This window comes from Stegostoma tigrinum, chromosome 29 (genome assembly GCF_030684315.1).
Source record: "Stegostoma tigrinum isolate sSteTig4 chromosome 29, sSteTig4.hap1, whole genome shotgun sequence".
NCBI lineage: Eukaryota > Metazoa > Chordata > Chondrichthyes > Orectolobiformes > Stegostomatidae > Stegostoma > Stegostoma tigrinum.
The window spans coordinates 32454499-32476358 of record NC_081382.1 but is presented as its reverse complement, the minus strand read 5'-3'; the positions used below and the strand labels follow the sequence as shown (position 1 = coordinate 32476358).

Sequence of the window (21860 nt, the reverse complement as noted above, 5' to 3'; positions counted from 1 at the left end):
CTGCCCTGATGCAGTATGAAATCTAAACATTAGCTTAATCCTTTGACATGCTACCTCAGTAATATAACTTTCCTTCACACTTCAATAGGATGTGGGCAATACTGGCAAGGCTATTATTTACTGACCCTGAAATAACTTTGGAAGGAGTTACCGGTCAGTCACATTGCTGTTGGTCCAGTGTCACATGCAGGCTAGAAAAGTGGTTGTCCTTTACCTGTTACAGTGACCCTTACTGGTTTTTAACAACAATAGTTTCGTTATTCATCATTACAGAAACTTCTGATTTTTATTCCAGGTTTAGCAATCAAATTGAGGTTGCACCGGTGGGATTTGAACCATTATCCCCAGGACATTAGTTGCTCCTATAGATTACTGGGTCCAGTGACATTACCACTATATCTCCCAGCCACATCCTACATTACCACATTCAGAGCCATTTCTTACTTTGCATTTTTGGAGGACAAATGCTGAAAGCGTAACTAGTCGCAGTTTGCTGGGAACCATTACTATAAACTGTTGAAGTTGCTCTGGAATTGAAAAGCATCCCAAATCTTCCTCAGTATTCTCTTGCTTGGTCTTCATTCCTTTTGTCGCAAATACAGGTTTGGACTGCCGTGTTTCTGTGATATATATATTGGTTGGTTCTTTTAAACTGATCCCAGCTAAACGATTCACTCCTAAGATAAAAATATATTGCACTTAGGTGATTACATTTCAAAGGAAAATGAGCACTTAAGAGTCATAGAGTATCCTGGTTTTAGGTTACTTCTGATATGCACAGTTTCATTTATGGTGTTCAGTATTATTTTTCAATTTGATTGCATAGGGAAAAAAAATGTCTTGAATGTCATACAATACCTGAAAGAAGATCTTAAAAAAACCAAAGTTGGCAAAGGAGAACTTTGCTCCAATAAAATTCATTATACTTGGACTTCAATGTTTTTCATGCTTCTTTTAAAACTTTTCAAGCCAATGGCACAGTGCAGAGCCATATGATATTTTAGCAGGCTTCACCCTGCTCTGTTATTGGTGTGCTCCACCATGACATTATATGGAAAAGTGTAAGAGTGGAGAAGATTCTGAAGGCAATCTGATCGGTCACAGAGGCTGAAATCTATTTTTATCCATCCTAGGGATATGGGGTTGCTGACAAAGCTAGAATTTCCCTTTGGAAAAGTGGTGGCAATAAAACTTCTTCTTGATGACTGTAGCCTATGTGGTGAAGGTGTCATGAAATGCTCTTACATCAGGATTCTGATCCAACACCACAATAGAAGCAAAATAAACAGCATGTCAGATTCAAATATCAAGCAGTCTAAGGCGTAAAGCTAACATTGAATGGTTTAATTTTAATGGCTGTATTTGTGTTTTGTTCTTATTTACATTTATTCACAAGGAACCAAGTCTCACCATCTGTTAGGGTGGCAGAGAGGAGAACATTTTGCCTTTTCTGGTGTGCTGCATTTAGAGCATTCAATATCACAGTGATATCTTTCTCAAAACCCAGGTCCAGCAACCTGTTTACAGAGAGAAAAATAGGTCACAAATACTGTTCTTAAAAGAATTTCTACGTGGTCTCACCAGTAACCTAAAATATTCGATGTTAAATACAGCTTAACTACATTCCTGAACACCAGAGATTAATAAAGAGCAGAAGTAACGCCTATAAATTCAAAGCATCATGAATAAAATTTCCGTTGTAACCTGACTCAGTTCACCTAATGTAATTGTCAGTCCATACCCCACTGCAAAAATGTTTTCTTGAAGCTTTTTGTGATGGACTGCAAAGTACAGTAGAGACATCTATTGGTTGGAAACCATTACCGCAAAAGTAATAAACAAAAACTTTAATTAAAGGTGACAATTCTACTGTGCAAACATCTCAACGTTATAGTTCACAGAAAAGAATGAAGACGTTGTTTGCAAATCTAAGACAACAGACTGATAAATATCCCTGTAACAAGTGAAATTTAATTACAGAGGTGACATCAGGTCTCTTAACCAGCATTTCAGAACAGAAAAGAAGAATAATGGTGATGAGACAGCATTTGAAATCTCAATTTTAGTGGAATGTTGGATCTCAAACTGCAGTTCATCATAAGCTAGAAAATTCTTGCCTAACTTAAAAAAAATGTACGTTTACATACCACCTTTTATGACCTCTTTAAGAATTAAATACTGTTGAAGCACACCTACTGTCGCAACACCAGAAAAGCAGCAAACTTCCACAAACAAAGTTGTTTATATTGATCAGGTAATCAGCATCACGAAAGATTGATTGAGGGATAAATATTGCCAAAGACACCACAATTGTGTCTTGGTTTCTTTTCCATCCATCCAAGAGGGCATAGGAGGCATCAATATCATCCCAGCTGCAATAATGCAACACTGGCAGTATTGTATTGGAATCTCCCTCTAGGTTTTGTGCTCCAATCTCTAGAATGGGACTTGAGGCCGTAACTTTTTTACTCAAAAGGTGAGAATGTGTTTCCCATTGAACCACAGTGATCACAAACAGGTACATACTCATTTACCTGTCAGCTTCATCAATAATAAGCCACTGTACACGAGTAAAACAAATATTTTTTGTGTTCTTTATATGATCCACTAGGCGCCCTGGAGTTGATAGTAGTATATTTATACCTTTACGTAACCTAAAACAAGAAAACACCAATTTAAGAATTTACATAGCCTCAGAAACTTCCTGAAACACTGCACACAGTGAATTGAGGTAAAAATCACAGAAGTCCCAGAGGACCACAGTGATACTTTCTCATTAGACAGATGACTGGTGGGTAGTTTAATTTAGGGTCACTTTATCTCAGGCAATAATGAAAAGTCAGGACCCTCACGATAACATCAGCCAGCACAGGAGCTAAACCTCACAAGCAGTATGGATTTGACTTCCAGTGAAAGGCTTGCGTCTGCCTCTGTGGCTTGCCTCCAAGAGTGGCTTGCTGTTGCCTTCCACCAGTGACAAAGACTGCCAAGAGAACAGCTCAGAGTGATGCATCAACAGACAATCAGGCAAGGATCTGCTTTTGGGCACAGCACTCTTGGAATGGAATTAGCCATGAGTAAAATGTGAAAATAGTTAACTAGCAAGTTGAACCACATCAGAGCATGCTAGAATTACATTGTAATGGAGGAGGCTATTCAACCATCCTATTAGTCCCACTTTTTAAAATCAATACCAATTCAATATCCTAAAAACACTGACCTTTACTCAGCCAGCTCATGTTTGTTAATTTTCACTATTCACTTCAGTGATTAGGTCAGACATACCTAGCTTTCTCAGATTTTCGTTTCTCTCCTCCCATCAGCACTCCTGGTACGATCCATGTAAATGGCTATTAAGTTTAAAAAAGGAAACAACTGTTCATTTGGGAAACCAGATAACATCATGAAACATTCAATCTGCTTTTGTCTACTTCTTTGACAGTGGCTTTATAAATAGCAGTGCAGGATTCAATAGTAAAGAAGAGACGATAAATCGGCATTGACATTAAGAAAACTGTGATTTAACCAATGTGTACTGATTTAAGGAAAAGATGATTGAAATCAGAGGGTGTACATTGTAGATTCTATAGGATTAAAAAAAAAGGTATGAAAAAAGACAAGCTCTGAGAACCATCTTCATTGCTGCAGCAAAGGCTAAAGTGGAGAATTAATAGAGGTTTTTAAAATTTAAGGATCTTGATGGAGTGGACAGGGTAAAATCATTCCTCTGCTTGAGAGATGCTAGCAAAGGATCATCAAATTAGAACTGTCAGTGAACAGATGGAGAGAAATTAGGAGAATTTTTTTCACAGCAAATGTTGAGCACAGAACATTTTGTTTCAGTGAATGGTTGACCACTACACTTTGCAAAGGAAGTCTTGGGTCAATATTTGAAGCAGAGGAGTTTTACAAAGTTAATGAAAACGTGGAGCAATGAAATTGATTTTGGATTTCTTTAGAAATGAGCATGCAGAGAGGCATAATGAAGTGAATGGCTTCCTGTGCTCTAGTTATCTATGATGGAAAGTTTCTAATTCTGTTGCCTCTCAACACCCCAGTAATTATCTCCTCTTTTTGAGAGCACACATTCTTGCTGCAGAGGCTACTCGCATGAGTCTATTCTACATAAGTGAGCATAGATAGTGAGTATAACAAGTGTCATTAGGACTACAACTGATGTCAACACCTAGGAACCTTTTATTTCAGGGTGTTGCATGTTCTCCCGCTTGGATGAAAGTGGAGATAACCAGAATGTAACAGAATTATTAAATTAGTTAGCATGGGACAATGTGGGGACAGCCGTTTCACAAATTCTGGGAGAATGCTCATCATCAACAGCTCCATCAAAAGAGAAAAGTGACTTGCATGAGAAAGACAGCAGTAGCTGGAGATAAAAAGCCAGAGGTAGAGAAACCAATCTGTTCCTATCTGTCAGAGTCAAATTAAAACATCACAGGAAAACAGGTTGTTTGGCAGTGTTTTGTCTGTGTTCTTTTAATTGGTCAAGAGTTTTAAATCAGAATGAAATATTTTTGCAGCTGAAGAGCCCAGTTTAAAAAAAAAGTCACTTGCAGGATATTTAATATCTGAATTAAAATTAAATAGAGCTGGCAGGGCAGGAAATGTATTACAGCTGCAGCACATGGGAGTTGGTACAATCCATGATCATCACATCTGCAGCTAATGTTGGCTGCTCAAGGATGTGTGGCTCACAGCTAATGGCTGGAGTCTGGCCTGCAGATTTTGCCATATATCAGGGAAAGGGTGGGGTTCCTGGACACCAAGGCAGTCACATTCTTTAGATTAATTACAACAAATTTTTACCCACTCTCAGTGACAAGACGGTACGATTGTGAGTGACACAAGTACTGGGATCCAGAATTTAGCTTTGGAAGAGCATCAGACTCTTGCCCAAGAGTTAAGAGGTTATTGCTCCTGGTGTGGATGAGGAGATAGACTACAAAGAAGAGGAGTTACTGACCACAGCGCCATGTTCCAGAATGCTTTTAAAATGTGAGGAGAAAAGAGAATTGTAGATAGCATAGTTAAAAAACAGATACTGCTCTCTGCAGCAAAGATAGTGAAGCCCAAAGGCCTTGCTGATGCCAAAGTTCAGGATATATTTCTGGGTAGAAGAGGAACCTGGGAGTGGGAAGAAGGAAACGATCCAGTTTTTGTGATCCTCATAGATATCAATGACATTGGTAGGATTAGGAAAGAGAGTCTGCTGAGGAATTACAAGCAGTTCCAACTGAACTAAAAAGCAGAGCCATAAAGGCAATAATCTAAGCTTACTATGTGAGCCATACGCAAATTGGCAGAGGACAAATCAAGCTTTTCAGAGGCAGGTGCATGCGTCAAAGATTGTGTGGGAGAAATGGGTTCTGATTCTTGGGGCACTAGCACCAGGTCTGGGGGAACAACAGAAAAGTCCCATTGGAGCGGACTTCCTTTCAGTTACGTTGGGACTAGTGTCTTAGTGAATGATATAACTGGGATTGTGGATAGGCCTTTAAACTAAACTAAGTAGTGGGGTCAGTGTTCAATTGAAGGAAAGTTTAGGAAAGTCAGAGAGAAGCAAAAGAGCAAAGGTGAACAATAATGACAGGAAGGGGTAGAAAATACATGCGGAAGAGTGCTGCAGAAATTAGAATCATTGTAAGTAATAATAGTAAAAATTTGAAGTTTAAGGTTGTTTTACTGAATGCGTGCAGCATTTGTCACATAACAGATGAGCTGACAGCACAAATAGAAATAAATGGATACGATTTGACAACTATTAGAGATGTAGTTACAGTGATCAAGACCGAAACACAGCAATCAAGGGTATTTGGTGTTCCAAAAGAATAGGCAAAAAGGAAAAGGAGGTGGGGTAGCATTGTTAATAAGGGTCATTTCAGTGGGGTTGCAAATAGCAATATAGGTGCAATAGATTGCTATTACTTATTTCCACATCACAAAGGAGAGAAGTCATAGGTGGATGTCTGAGGAGATATCTCACTGTAAGACAAAACAGAAATTAGGAAATAATGGAAATGTGTAAACAAGGTACTATAACTGTCATCGGTGATTTTAATGTGCATACTGAAAGGACAAAATCAGATGGGCAAGATGGCAGACCAATTTATGCAGTACATTATGGGATTGCTTCTTAGAGCTGTAGATACTGAGGAACAGGCAATTTTACACCTAGTAATGTGTGTCATGAAGTATGATTAATCAATAGATCTCACAGTCAAGAATGCATGGCTTAAAGACTGGTGTGGAAAGAACTGGTTTCAGTTTATGGGACACTGGCACCAGTACTGGTAAAAAGAATAACTAAGACAGTAGAGGGGGCTTCAAAGTAATTTTTTTTGGGTGGGGTGCAGGAGAGGAAAAGACAGTGGATCAGGCAAGGTAATATGTAAGCTTACAAAGCATATGGAAGTGGCAGCATTTCAGGATAGCTATTTGTTGGGGAGGGGGAATGGAAGGATAAAATGGTTAAATGCACATAGTATTTGCAACAAGATGTGAGTTAATGGCACAAACAAAAATTAATAGGTGTGATTATTAGGGAGATGTCATTTCAAGGATATTATAGCTGGGAAGTAAATATTCAGAGTCTGACTTTTCAAAATAATAAGTAAGAGAAAAACGGTAGCAGGGTAGCTTTTGTTAGTACAGGATAGAATAACCACAATAGCAAGAAATGATCGTGGATTGAAAGTTGTAGAATCCACATGAGTGAAGGTATAAAAGAACAAGGAAAGACAAACACTAGTGGGAGTAGTCTTTAAACCCCTAACATTAGCTAGGACAGAGAATAAACCAGGAGATAATGTAAAAAGGCAGTACATTAAATCATGGGTAATTTTAAACTTCATGTAGTTTGAGAAAATCAAACTGGCAAAATAGTCATAAGGAAAAATTCATCGAGTGAATTACAGACAGTTTCCCAGAACGTGCATTGTGGATCCAACCACGGATTGGGCTATTTTGCATCCAATAATGTGTCATGGGGCAGGTTTACTACATGTTTTCATGGACACTGAGAAGAACTTATTACATTAATCAAGATGTTAAGCAAATAAATGAAGATAAAATACAACATGATAGTTGTAGAAAAAAGTAACGATGCACAAGGACAACATTTCCTTACCAAATGATGCACTGGTGTACAATGACTCACCTGTACCAATGATAGCTCAGAACAGGGTTGGCGACTGGAGGCGGGGCGGGGGGGGGGAGGAGAGGAGGAGGTGGTGGGGGCTAGAATTCAAAAATAGTCAGTTTACGGTCTTTAATAAAAATGTAAAACCAAGTCAGTAGAGATGGTCTTAGTAGAGTTAGGTGAAGAAAAATGTCCTACAACATGCATATGAAAGACAAGTGACTCCCTGTTCTTAGGTGTTCCTCACCCTGTTACTTTTTAGAAGTGTTCATTGTCACATAGCCAGGTCATGGTATATCATCTTTTTAAGAAAATTTCCAAAAGGTAACTGTGAAAACATTACAACAAAATGTGGAGCTGGAGGAACACAGCAGGCCAGGCAGCATCAAAGGGGCAGGAAAATTGGACATTTCAGGTTGAGACCCTTCTTCATTGTGAAAGGAGTACACATGTTTAGTTCTCAGTCCTGATGAGATTCTCTTACCTTGACTAATTTCTGAATGGTATCAAAGCTTTGCAGGGCCAGCTGATAAGGAGAATAAACAAAATATTAATGTTCAAATTCTCTGAATATTCTAAATGAGTCTTTTCATCCCATGTGAATATTTGCTCTTCATAAGCTTTGGATTTCAAAGAATGTTCCAGGTTTTGCCAGGTTTATAGCATTAGTCACTTTTGAATTAGCACATCAGCCTTCTGGGATGGGATGACACAGCAGGACACGAACAACTCCTCTTCCTGCTGGTGTGAAGTAAGTTCCTGGTGGGTGCATTCTCACATCTCAAAACTACCCAGTATTTGACATTAATTGGCACTCTCACTCAGGCAGATGCAAGAAGCGAAAGAGTCAACACTAATGCATTAGGATGCTGTTCTGAGGTTAGAGTTCAAGCTTACTGCTGGCCAGTGTCAAAGTGAACCTTGTGATACAGTTGGTGTATTTCACTCCTTACCTGGTAACACTTGATGCAGAGTGGAAATAACAAAAAATTTAAATATTCACAAGTAAATGTAAACACGAGCCATTTATAAATTCCACACTTTTTTTGGTGCAGATAGCATACCTCTCTGGTTGGAATGATGACTACAGCATATGGTCCATCGCTGCGCTATGAAACAAAAACAAGAAGAGTATCTAAGGGAAATTATTTTTTGGAGGTGGATGTAATGGATTCACACCCTGACCCTGGGCCATAAGGCTGTTCATTCCATGTAAATATGGTACTCAAAGTTTCAGTTGTCCCACCAACAGCAAAACAGTTCCTCAACAAATGTTCTTCTCATCATGTTACTACATCTTTCTCAAACTCTATTCCACACTTGCTCTGGAAACCTCGGTGGAAGGAAGTTTGATGCAACATTATAGAAAGGCTTTGCGTAGTTTTCAAACCTAAGAAGGACTGCAACATGAAAGATTCTTCTGTGGCTACTTTTGAGGAGATAAGTTACTTCTAAGGATGACAGCTTGCTTTGTGGCATCTCCCATATTGTCTGCCCAACCTCAAGACAGAGCAGCAAAAACAAGGCAACATACATAACTCTACATGTGTATAATAGAGAGTCTGTATTTAGTAAATGGTAGCATAGTAATCACTTTACCAAACTAGTAATTCAGAGGCCCTCATTAATTCTCTGGAGGCACAAATTCAAATCCCACCAAGACAGCTGGGAATTTTTTTTTAATTGAATCAACAAATAATATGCAAGTCACGTAATCATTGATCATGAAACTATCCAATTATCATAAAAACGCAGCACCTGGTTCACAAACACATTTCGAGAGAGGAAACTGACCACCTTTATCTGCTGTGGGCTACACAAAACCCATATGCCCGCAGCAATGCAGTTGATTCTCAACTGCCTTCAGAAATTCATAGCAACTGACTCAGTTGTACTGTTATAGAAAAATGCACTATGGGCATACGCTGTACAGACTACAGCTGTTCAGGAAAGTACCACCAGTAAGGCTCTCCAGTACCTCCTCGAAGGCAGCTAGGGATGGGCAACAAATGCTAAATTGCCTGTGACGCTCACATCTCAAGAACTAATAATTAAAAAAATGAGATCAGACTTTGAAAAGTTATTTGAGGTGCACAACAAGCTCAGAAATACTCACTGTTACGAGATGCAATATGTAATTGATCATCATGTGTTATTTGATCTTTTTTCATTAGAGTTGCCTTCAGAAGTTTCCGAAGATTAATTGGCAGGACAAGGTACCAGAGACTGAGCTGCCTAACCTAAATGGAATGCCATAGTGAGACAGTCACAACTGAATCGGTCCAGTTACTCCTTTCTGGAGTATTTCAGTTTGGAAGGCGGTTGCCATGGCTGTCAAAGGAAGCATTACAAGGACAGTGAAGGTTTCACAGGGGTTTTGATACTGCCTGCAAACAACAAATACTGGCGATCACAGCAGGTCAGACAGTATTCATGGACAGAGAGCAAGCTAATGTTTCAAGTCTTGATGACCAGAGCTGATGGAAGTACCTCTGAGTTCAATTTCACTGCAACTACTGCAACTAACTAAAAAGGAGTGGCCTCTTTAGAAAACAAGAAAAACAGAGACAGAAATAAAACATAAGGACAGGGAATCCTTAGCCAGCAGCTCATCAGAAACTCAATTTTTCTGTGATATCCTAAACTATTTGAAGCTGTAGCTTGCAGGTACAGATTGACCTTATCAGTCATTGAGGTGGAACATTATGAACCACTCCCAAAAATGACCATGGTCATTTTCACTTGGAAGGATGTAGAAAGGAATATTTCAGCTCTTATCCTGTAGTGCCAAATGAAATATTGATATTGGAGTCTGTAAAATTAACATACATTTGAATTTCAGAATAGTCGGGGGAGGGGGTGACAGGTGATGTATTTTCTTCTGAAGATTTTTGTTAAATGAAAATATACAATGGAATTTCATGCAGCGTTCCTTCATTGTGACTACCAGGGAACAGTGCTGGAGCGGAGATCACCAGACTTGTAGCTAGGAAGTACAATGTCATCTTGCTGATTCAATACATGTCACATTGGAAGGCATCAAGTTGGGCAGATGTTAAAATCTGGAAAAGATCAGGACAGGAGCTTCAAGAGCCCCGGGGTCAGGGTGGATGTGGAGGTGACGTGTCTGGGTTCTCAGCTTACAACTTGGAGGAGTGAGAAAGTGGTGGTGTCAGTTGGCAATAACAGAAATGGAGAACGTCAAGATGAAGTCATTGCTGATGAAAATGTGAAGTATATCAAGAATATTCTTTAAAAAAGTGTTTTGGACATTTTGAAAAAAAGAGACTGCCTAAAGTCTCCTGGGGATTTTTCTGAATCAGAATAGTTGATGGTGTCACACAGATCAATCACGTTAAGTCACATTCACCACCATATTAGAAACTTCAAATAAACTGTTTGATTGCTTTTACATAATCAGTGATTACAATTTTGAATTATTGCCCAAAATGGGGACAACTGGGCTGCTCTACCCCAGATTTAGGCTATCCAGTCTATTCTCGATCATCAGTAAAATGATGGAAGGTGTCATCAATAGTGCTAGCAAGGAGCACCTGCAATGAGCTCATGACCTTATTGGTTCAAAGATGGACAAAAGATCTGAATTCCATAGATAAGGTAACGGTGACAGCAAGGCTGCATTCAATCGAGTGTGGCATCAAGGAGTCCTAGCAAAACTGGAATCAATGGGTATTGGGGGGCAAAATCTCCAGTGGTTGGAGTCATACCTGGCACATAGGAATACGGTCATAGTTTTTGGAGGACAGTCATCTCAGTTACCAGGACATTCCTGCAGGAGCTCCAGAGGATAGTGTCCTATGCCCAACCATCTTCAGCTGCTTCATCAATGACCTTCCTTCCTTCAAAAGGTCAGAAGTGGGGACGTTTGCTGATGAATGTACTACATTCAGCATCATTCACAACTCCTTAGATACGGAAGCACTCCATGTTTAAATGCAATAAGATCTGGACAATTTTGAGGTTTGGGCTGACAAGTGGCAAATAACATTCTTGACACACAAACACCAGGCTTTGACCGTCACCAATAAGAGGCAATCTAACCACCACCCCTTGACATTCAGTGGTGTTACCATCACTGAATTCCCTACTATCAACATCCTGGGCAGACACTCAACTGGACTCACCGCATAAACACAATGGCTACAAGAACAGGTCATGAGCTAGGAATACTGCAGGAAGTAACTCACTTCTTGATTCCCAAAAGCCCATTCACCATCTATAAGGCACAAGTCAGGAGCGCGATGGAATACTCCCCACTTGCCTGGATGAGTGCAGCTCCAACAATGACAAAGACGCTTGACACCATGCGCAGCTGCTTGATTGGCAGAATATCCACAAGCATTCACTCCCCCCCGCATCATCGATGCTCAGTAGCAGCAGTGCGAACTATCTACAAGATGGACTGCAGAAATTCCCCAAAGATCCTCAGACATCACCTTTCAAACCCACGACCACCTCCATCTTGAAGGACAAGGCATCAGATACATGGGGACACCAACACCTCAAGTTCCCCTCCAAGCCACTCACCATCCTGAAATACATTGCTGTTCCTTCATTGTTGCTCGGTCAAAATCGTGGAATTCTCTTCCTAAAGGTATTGGGAGTCAACCCACAGCAGTGGACTGCAGTGGTTCAAGGCAACTCACCATCACCTTCTCAAGGGCAACTAGGGATAGGTAATAAATGCTGGTCAACAGCAATGTCCACATCCCACAAATGAATATTAAACAAAAAAAATTTCAACCTGCATTAAACTCATGTCATTCGAGATTCTGGCTTCATTAATGTGCCTTCAGTGAGCCAAGCAACAAGCTGGAAGGCCTCGAACATTCCTTCACTCAAACAGCAACTTTTCTACTTCTTTCAATCTGCTGCTCACAATTCTTCAATATTAGGGATATCAAATGCAGTTTGACTGATCAATTTGCTGATTGTCTGCAAGCACAACCCTGACCTTTTGTTCACTTGTATTTTTAATTATCCGCCCTATTCCCAATCTGGCCTTGACGTCCAATGTTGTCTGAGGGACATCACCTCATCTTCTGTATAGTCACTGTAATGTCTTCAAAACTCAAGAGTTTAACAATTTCATATAATAATGATAACTTTTAACTTTTCTGGTGTGCACAATAGTTCTGCTTTTACAGCTCCTCTTGTATCAGCCTTTTATTTCTTTACTTACCCCTTCATGGCTTTGGTCACTTAATCACTGCTGCCTTCCATAGTGCTTTCCTTTTTGTTATTTGCCCCCCAACCTCTTTCCATGCAAGTAATTCATTTGAAATTTGACTCACTTTTGATAGTCTTAAAGCTGAAACATTGCCTGTTTCAGCCTCTTTGGATGTTGCTTAATTTAGCAATATTTCCAGCAAACATAGTATTTTTCCTGTTCTTCATAGTTTTAATTTGCAGAGTTTTCTATAGGTTCTAGTACCTACTTTCTATCACTAATTAGAGGTATATCACACCTTTTACATAAAACTGAAGATGCTGTGCAACAGTTAGCAATTAAACATTTACTGTTCAAGCAGGTACAACCTACCTGGATTTTTGGTTGAACAGACTGCAAAGACTGGACCAGAGGGACACCATATGCTAATGTTTTGCCTGAATATAAACAACAAAATGAGATTGTCACCTGCCCAATCTGTTTTCCCCTTTACAATAATCAGCTGCTGTTACACACTAATTAAGCAAACCTATACTATTGATTTAGATTTTTTTCAGATGAACCCATATCGCTCAATCATTTAAGAGAGATGAATTCTTTTTAATTAACTTTAATTAACAGATCTCTTTAATTAAACAACATAGAAGGGTTACCATACTAGGAGTTGTTCAATCAACTTTTTTTTAAAATTCAGATTACTACAACTTCAGTGCTTGGTGTTGAGGGGTACCCCGCAACACCAAGCACTGAAGTTGTAGTAATCTGAATTAGCAGGTCCTTGAATAGACTGTACAACAATATCAGTTGTAATATGCTGGGGCCTTCATCGCAGTAATATTAGAATTCATACAGAGCAGAAAAAGGCTATTTGGTCTATCTAGTCTGCACCGAACCTCTGAAGAGCATCCAATCCTGGCACACACCCCACCCGCACTTACCAAGGCTATTAGCCTGCAGATCCCTGGACACTAAAGGGCATTTTAGTATGGCCAATCCACCTAAACCGTTCATCTTTGGACTGTGGAAGGAAACCGGAGTGCCTGGAGGAAATCCACATAGACACAGGAAGAACATGCAAACTTCACATAGGCAGTCACGCAAGGCTTGAATCAAACCTGGAATCCTGGTGCTATGAGGCACTAGCGCTAACCACTGTGCCATTGGGCTGCCCTTGATGTACAGTTCCCTTAATCAGGTGTAAAATTATTGCTTCCTTAGAAGCATGCATCCTCATTTTAAATTTCAAGATCACTGCTTCAACTGGGACAACACCAGAATCCTGGGACAAGCTAGGCAGAGAAAGGCACGAGAACTCCTAGAAGCCTGGCACTCCACGAAGCATGCTATTAAGAAACACATTGAACTCGACCCCATACGTACTCCACTACGAAGGATAACCAGAAGTGAAGCAATTCAGCTCAACGGACTCCAGAGTCTAAAAACCAGGTGGGAAAACACACCAATGCTTCATCAGAGGCTGCACTGAGGATGTTACCCAGCAGGGTAACGAAACATCTGCGAAACAAGAAACCAGCTCGGCAAGCCAACCAACCTCAACAGTCATTATTATTGTTCTAGAAACAAAATACCTGGTATTCAATGAAATAAATGTGTACTAAAGGAAGTGTACGAAATATGATTTGAATTCAATGCTAGTTTTGGTGGACAAATGGAACCACACAGAGACAAAATCTCAAAATCTTAGTGAATAGTAACAGCCAATGAAGGGACAATTCTCAACTCTTGTACAGCATTTATAGCGGCTCTGTGAGGAATGAATGATCTATCTCCCTTCTGACTCGGTCACAGGTTTTTACAATACAGGAGGAGGTCAGTTGGCCCATTGTGCACATACTGGCTCCTGAAACAGTCACCCAGCTAAGTTCTGCAGCCCTATCTCTGTAGCCCTCTAAATTCACCACTTTCAAATATAAATCCAGCTCTCTTTTGAAATCTTCTACGGAATTCACTCGCACCACTCTCCCAGGCAGTGCATTCCAAATCCCAACACCCCTTGGAGTAAAGAAGTTTCTCCTTATCTCACTCCTAGCTCCCTTTTGCTGACAATCTTGAAATTGTGTAGCTTAATTAGTGACATACCAATTAGTGGAACCAGAATATCATTTTTAACCCAGTCAAAATTGTTCACAATTTGAACACCATAATAAAAGGTCACCTCCTATTCTGCCTGGAGCAGAGAAGATTAAGCCCAAATTCTGTAATCTTTCCTTGTGTGTAAAATCCCACATTCCTGGTATCATTCTAGTATATCTCCTTTACACTCTCTCCAGGGCTTTAACGTCCTTCCTTAAATAAAAAAGATAATCAAAACCGAACACAAAACTCAATGTGGTCTAACCAATGATTTGTAGAGGTGTAGCATCACTTTGGGGTAGCATGGTAGCTCAGTGGTTAGCATTGCTCCTCACTGTGCCACGGATCCGGGTTTGATTCCGGCCTCAGGCAACTGTGTGGAGTTTGCACATTCTGATTGTGTCTCTACGGATTTCCTCCTACAGTCCCAAGATGTGTAGGTTTGGTGGATTGCCATGGGAAATACAGGGTTACAGGCTTAGGACAGAGGTTTAGGTCTGGGTAGGATGCTCTTTGGAGGATCACTGTGGAGTTAACAGGCTGACTAGCCTGCTTCCACACTGCCGTGTTCTATGATTCCTTGTTTTTATACACTATGCCTGTTTATAAACCCAAGGATCCCATAAACCTTCTTAACAATTGTTTCAATTGCCCGGCCACTTTGTGCACAGAAACCCCAAGGTCCATCTGCCTTTGTACTCCCATTAAAGGTTATCTCACTGAGCCCATTTTATCTCTTACCCATGTTTCATTCACTTAAAATGCATTACCTGATGGTTTTCTGCATTGAAATTCACCTGCCAGGTGTCTGCAGAATTGACTAAATTTTCAATGTCCCTCTAAATCTGCTCAGGATCATCCTCACAATTCACTATTCTCCCTAAGAATAGTCTGCAAATTTAGAGATTTTGCCCTCAATACCATCTCCAACTTACTGATTTTTTAAAAATTCTGTTTCGAAATTGATTTTAACATACATAAAATAGTTAAACAAAAGATATAGACCAAGTACCTGAGCCAGTTTGAGATTGTACCAGAGCATTCTTTCCATCAAGTAAAACTGGAATTGTTTGCTTCTGAACGCTTCAGGAAAAGATTATGGAAGATTATTACTTTTAATATCAAACTCGCAGAGCACTCTCTTAGTAATTAATGTACAACTACAGTTATCACTTCAGGTCATAACCCCAGATCACCTGTGGACATACTGAACTTCTAATTACAACACGTGCTTTCAAAAAAAAAACAAAATAAAGTCAGACGTTGACTGCAGATGCAAATTCAATGCTTGTCTGCAGTGGAATTCTGGAAAGTCACACCTGAACAGAGTCTGGGAAATGTCAAATGAAGAGACTTGGGCAAAAAAAAAGAGACAATGAGAGGCTGACCAGAGGTGACCTTATACAGGTTTACAAAATCATGAGGGGCAAAGATAAGTTGAATAGCAAAGGTCTTTTCCCGAGAGTGGGTGAATTCAAAACTAGGGAGCATATTTTTCAGGCGAGAGGAGGAAGATTTAAAAGGACCGGAGGAGCAACTTTTTCCACATGCAGGGTGGTTCATGTGTGGAAGGACCTGCCAAACAAAGTGGTAGATGCAAATACAGTTACAACATTTGGATAGGTACATGAGTAGGAAAGCTTTAGAGTGATATGGGACAAATGTAGACAAGCGGGACTAGTTTAATTTGGGAAACTTGGTCGGCATGGACGAGTTGGACTGAAGGGTCTGTTTCGTGCTGTATAAGTCTATGACTCTATCCAATCCGCTTTAAGTAGGATGTCATCACCTGCAGCAGGCTTGTGTTTTACCCTACCTAGGATATACAAACAAATTGGACTAAAAATGATATTCACCCCTATTCTGTGCAGACTACTGTGTTATGAGATTACATTCAGAACAGACATTAAACAGCCATGCACAGGTAACAAAGGTAAAAAACATTCTCTCAGTGCTACCAACCAGCCACAGTCGAAAGGAATCAGGACAAAAAGAATTTCAATCAACCTGCAAAGCCAGGAATGTCGCAAGTGGATGTTCAACTACCAACATCTAGGCTTCTGGTAACACCTACGGTTATAACTACAATGACCTACTTTCCAGTCTTCCTAATCTGTGTTTCAATATGATTTCTTCTTGCGGTTAGTGATTGATAAACTCAGTCCCGTAATTCCAGAAAACTTTTAAAATATTTTGTTCTAAAATACAGATTTCTTTTGTCTGGGAGAAAGATATCTATAAGGGAAGGGATTCTTTTCAACTGAGGATTGGCAAATAAAGAAAATGTGCCAGTTCATTTCTCATTGCTTGAGATCTTAGTGAATGATTTGAGGTATCCCATTTGGCAGCATAAAAAAAATTGGGAAAATGTTAGCCAGGGGCTGGTCACAACACAATTTTTGAAAATTAAACTGAAATCCCGAAGTAATTTTTTCAATTTCTCCATATACTCAAGTTTATCCAATACCAATCTCTCAATCTCAGAAAAATAATATTGGATTCTTTAAAATTAGCTTCCAGAAACCAACACAAAAGCTGATTTTGTTGAATTGATACAGACAAATGAAGTGCACACTATATCAACTGAATACTGGTAAAAATCTCCATTGCTATAAAATCTTTAAATAATAACCACAGTTAAAAAACAATGTTACCAAAACAAAACCTAAAGATTCTGCGCCTTACCTGGTCATGTATGAGACCTTGAGGACATTGCTGAGTGTAGAGACCTGAGTGATAAGATAGAAAAAGAACCTTTAACTAAACATAATGATGAATTTTGCAGTTAATCTAAATTGAAATAATCTTAAATCCCTCACTCCTCAAAATGCCAGCCAAACTAATTATGGTTCATCACTAAACACAAGGCCTTTAAGTACAGATCCAATTATTGTATTTTGGGGATCCCAACGCTACTTGTTAACAATACAGAAAAATTCAAGCATCAGTTTGAAAACAGTCCAGAGGCCAGAGATTAATAACAGACCAGCTGCTTACCTTCAACATGAAATATTCTAAAACTGATCTGCGATAAGACTGATAGAGTTAACTTGTCCATTTCAGTTCATGTTTTGCACCCTACTACTATTTTCTGCTATAAAAAGTCCAGCATAAGTCCAGTACAAAATTATTAAGTACTTATACAGATAACAAACAGTGCAACTTTAGCCCATTACTTCTTTAAATCCCAAATATAATGAAACACAGATTAAACCCTCTACTGACCAGGTGTGGATGGAGATTAAGCTCATTGAAAGAGTTAGTTGTAAAAACCTTTTCCTTCAAAGTTTTTACTGTCTGTCTGAAAATAAAAATCAGAACAACGAGAATATTAGAAAACTATAAAAAAGTACAAATATTCCCACAGTAATTGTAGAAAACAAATGATTCCCTAATGTCTGGCTTTAAATGAGGGTTCAAATTTACGTTCTTATAAAACATGCCTTCAAAATGCCTAACTAAACAAACAAGAATCACGTACTGGAACTGGTATTCAGAAGTAAATGAATCATTTCTTTCGAATTTCATTTAATATTTTAAACACTTATTAAAATTTACTTTGCCATGTGTGCATTTTGCACTCTGTTTCCAATTCTCTCTCCCACTATCACATTTTTATTCCATTCACTGCACCATCTTCTCTGCTACAGAGAATTAACAGGGTTAGGTAGGAAACCTGAAAATATAAATAAAACAAGCTTTTCTGACTGTGCTACCTCATTTTGCAGCAGTTTTCTGGGGTGCCTGTAGCCCTCTGGTTTTGTTCAATGGCTTTTCATCATGAGGGCTATATGAACGTTTGCTGATCCAATGGAAAGCAACCACATCAGGAATCACAGTCAAGCATAATCTCGTTCTGACAAAGTTGCCATTCCCACTCCCACATCCATCACTTTCCAGAAGAAAGTAATTTTGCAGGGCAAATGCATAAAAACACATCACCTTACGCTGAGTTCCTACCTGGGTATCTCTGGTATGTCAGGGTTGTTCCTAAACAAAGAGGAGGTTTTCACAGGAGCCGTTCCTTTTATCTCCGCTTTATCCACTGGACTTTCTTTAATCTTTCTCCTCTTTGGAGCCAGGTTGGGTAACTGCTCACACTGAGATAGTTTCACAATGCTCGTGTATTTTCTTTTTGTAACTGAAAATTTTTGATTTGGACTATTAGGAGAAGAACAGTCACTTCTAGAGTTCTGCTGTGTCTGACGTTTCCCACCAATGGGCTGTGTCTGTCTCTGAAAATAATAGTGAAGCCATTTAAGCTTAGAGATAAAATGTACTGAGAAAAGATAAAGTTTTGCATTTTCACATGATCAGCATATTTTGATCCCTTCCAGAAACATGTGGGTTGACAGGAAGTTAAAAAGTCAAAGTTTGTGACAGCAACAACTCTTCTTTGGTTCAGGTATTACCGTACATTACAAATACAAAGTTTATAAATCAAAACTAAAACAGACCAATTTTAATTTATGGTACAACAAAGGCTTGAATGGGGTTATGAAACCTCTTCTGAACACTCCAGTTGTTTTACTGTAAAATAAAAATTGCAAAATGTTCACAATTGTAGACAGCGGTAAGTCCAGAGAAGACTGTGAGTAAACTTCATTTCCAAGTCTCAGAAGATGCTAGGATTGTTAAAATAATTATGTTTTAAACTGTTTATTTATTTCCAAGATTAAATTGATTTGGGGTGTCTAGATAATAATGTGTGCAAATGAGTAAATGAGAAAGAAAAGCAATGGGTGGGAACGTGCAGTCAGATTGAAAAGACCCAAGTTCATGAGGATTCAAACAGGACTGGAAAATTCAGCTAACTTTGGCCAGAGGGAAGAATTTCCAAGGTAATTTTCATGCTGAAAGAGAGTTAGTGGGTTAGAAATTATCCATCTGGAAAAGCAAGCAAGCCACAGGAGCTTAGAAGCCCACACCAGGGTGGTCTCAGGGCTCTCTACTTCCTGGAACAAGGGCCTGAGCTGTCCCCATTCACGACTAGCCTCCTCCGCTTGGCCGAGCTTGTCCTCACCCTGAACAACTTTTCTTGAATTCCTCTCATTTTCTCAGAGGGATGGCCATGGGTACTCACATAGATAAGAGAATGGGAACTGCAGATGCTGCAGAATCCAAGATAATAAAATGTGGGGCTGGATGAACACAGCAGGCCCAGCAGCATCTCAGGAGTGCTCCTGAGATGCTGCTGGGCCTGCTGTGTTCATCCAGCCCCACATTTTATTATCTTGGGTACTCACATAGACCCCAGTTATGCCTGTCTCTTCGTGGGGTACATGGAACATTCTTTGTTCCAGTTCTATTCCAGCCCCCACCCACCACTCTCTCTCTGGAATACCAATGATATCATTGGTGCCGCTTCTCTCTCGCTCCTCGAGAATTGGAAATGTTTACTGAATTCACGTCCAATTTCCATACAACTCTCACCTTCACCTGGTCCATCTCTGACTATTCCCTTCCCTTCGTCAACATCTGTTTCTATTTCTGGGGACAGGCTGGCCACCATTGCCCACTGTAAACCCACCAACTCCCATGGTTACCTTGACTATATATCCTCACTCACAGCTTACTGTAAAGACTGTATTCCGTTCTCCCAGTTCCTCTGTCTCCATCACATCTGTTCCAGTGATGCAAACTTTGACAAGGGAGCCTCCGAAATGTCTACGATCTCTCGCCCCTACCCCACCCGTCTCTCACTCATGCAGGCACACATACTCTTTCTATTTTCCACACCCCCCCACCCCACAATCACACGCTCATGCGGACGCACGCACTTTTTCCTCTTTCTCTCCCAACTCTGTCACTGAGTGCTTGCACCCACTCCCTTTCTTTCTATCTTCCCCCATCACTCACTTGTTCTCTCTCTCTCTCTCTCTCTCTCTCTCTGTCTGTCTCACACACACACACACACACAGAGACACACACACACACAGAGACACACACACACACAGAGACACACACACACACACAGAGACACACACAACGCTTTATTTTGTTTTGTTCAAAAAGCACACAATTTGTAGACAGTCAATATGGCATTTTATAAATTCCTACTTTTGAAAATAACCAGTCTGACTCCAAACTAAAACACAAACAGATTCTAAACAAGGTCTCACACCGAACATGCACTGTCTGACCTAAAATGTCACCTTTCCTTAACACTGATAAAACCTTTAGTTCTCTCAGGACTGTAACTTGAAAGGAATTTGGGGATTTACATTTACATATTAATCAATTAAAACATTCTAACTGATTAAAGATTTAACAGTATCTTAGGTTTGTTTAGTACATTCTCATCAATTGTGTGAACCTTTGATCTTTTACTTATAAATTCTGTGTCTGATACTACCTCTCTCGCTAGCACCTGAAGGAGGACTGAGGCTCCAATAGCTCAACCAGATCCGACTCATCTCGCGTACATTAGCCCTCACTCCGTCTCTTCACTCCTGGAACTGGAACTGGAACTGTAACAGCAACAGGGACCTCAGTCCTCACCTATCATCCCACCGTCTTTGCCCAAACTATCAACCTATTTAATAGCTTTCCCCATCAAAAGAGTTACATTTGACACTGTCAAAAATGCAATTAATTCCGATTTTAGATGCCCTGGGAAGATGCTGTGAACATTTACTGCTACATCACACTGAGAAAGTGGTATAAAGTTACTGCACTTCAGAAGGCATTAACAAGATCACTTTTGTGAATTCAAATCAACTTCAAGCTGCATGTAGTTGCATGATTCCTTTTCTTAGAGGATGATGATGTATGAGCATTTATGGTTTTTATGATAATCTTGCAACTTTCATGGTTGTTTATTGAATTTAGTTTCACAATTGCACAAGATGATATTTGAAGTCTTAGATTCATATAGCACAGAAAAGGCCTTTCAGTCCATGAAGTCTGCAGTGACATAACTACCATTAAAGGCATGCTAATCCCAATTTCCTGCACTTGTTCCTTATCCTGAATGTTATGACATCTGAAGTGTTCATCCAAATATTTTTCTTTAAAAGGTTGTAAGGTTTCCAGCCTCCAATCCTTCCCTACTGTGCATTTCAGATTCCCACCACCAGCTGAGTGAATGTTTTTTCCCAAATCACCTCTGAATCTCCCGTCCTCTTAACTTAAAACTATGCTCTCTGATTGACCCCTCAACCAAGGGGAACAGCTGACCTCTATTCACTTTGTCCACACTCCTCATAAGATTATACACCTCAATCATGCCTCCCCATTCAGTCTTCTCTGCTCTAATGACAACAATCCAAGCCTATCTAGTCTCTCCCTGTGCTCAATTTCTCCATCCCAGGCAATATCCTGGTGAACCTTCTCTGTACACCCTCCAGTGCTATTACATCCTTCTGGAGGTGACCAGAATCGCAAACCGTTCTCCAGCTGTGGCCTGACCAATGCTCT

At 39.8% G+C, this 21860-nt stretch overlaps 1 protein-coding gene across 1 annotated transcript in view; it reads right to left on the bottom strand.

Annotated features, from left to right (window-relative positions):
- ddx31 (DEAD (Asp-Glu-Ala-Asp) box polypeptide 31) overlaps positions 1 to 21860 on the bottom strand; it is a 93538-nt gene that overhangs the window by 66731 nt on the left and 4947 nt on the right. The window contains exons 2-12 of the mRNA XM_048559095.2: positions 18402 to 18676; positions 17667 to 17742; positions 17127 to 17170; positions 15454 to 15524; positions 12720 to 12784; positions 8221 to 8265; positions 7641 to 7682; positions 3286 to 3350; positions 2535 to 2654; positions 1411 to 1517; positions 445 to 677 (exon numbers count right to left, since the gene is read on the bottom strand). Of these exons, the coding sequence (XP_048415052.1) occupies positions 445 to 677; positions 1411 to 1517; positions 2535 to 2654; positions 3286 to 3350; positions 7641 to 7682; positions 8221 to 8265; positions 12720 to 12784; positions 15454 to 15524; positions 17127 to 17170; positions 17667 to 17742; positions 18402 to 18676 (1143 nt within the window). The remainder of the gene's footprint in view (positions 1 to 444; positions 678 to 1410; positions 1518 to 2534; positions 2655 to 3285; positions 3351 to 7640; positions 7683 to 8220; positions 8266 to 12719; positions 12785 to 15453; positions 15525 to 17126; positions 17171 to 17666; positions 17743 to 18401; positions 18677 to 21860) is intronic.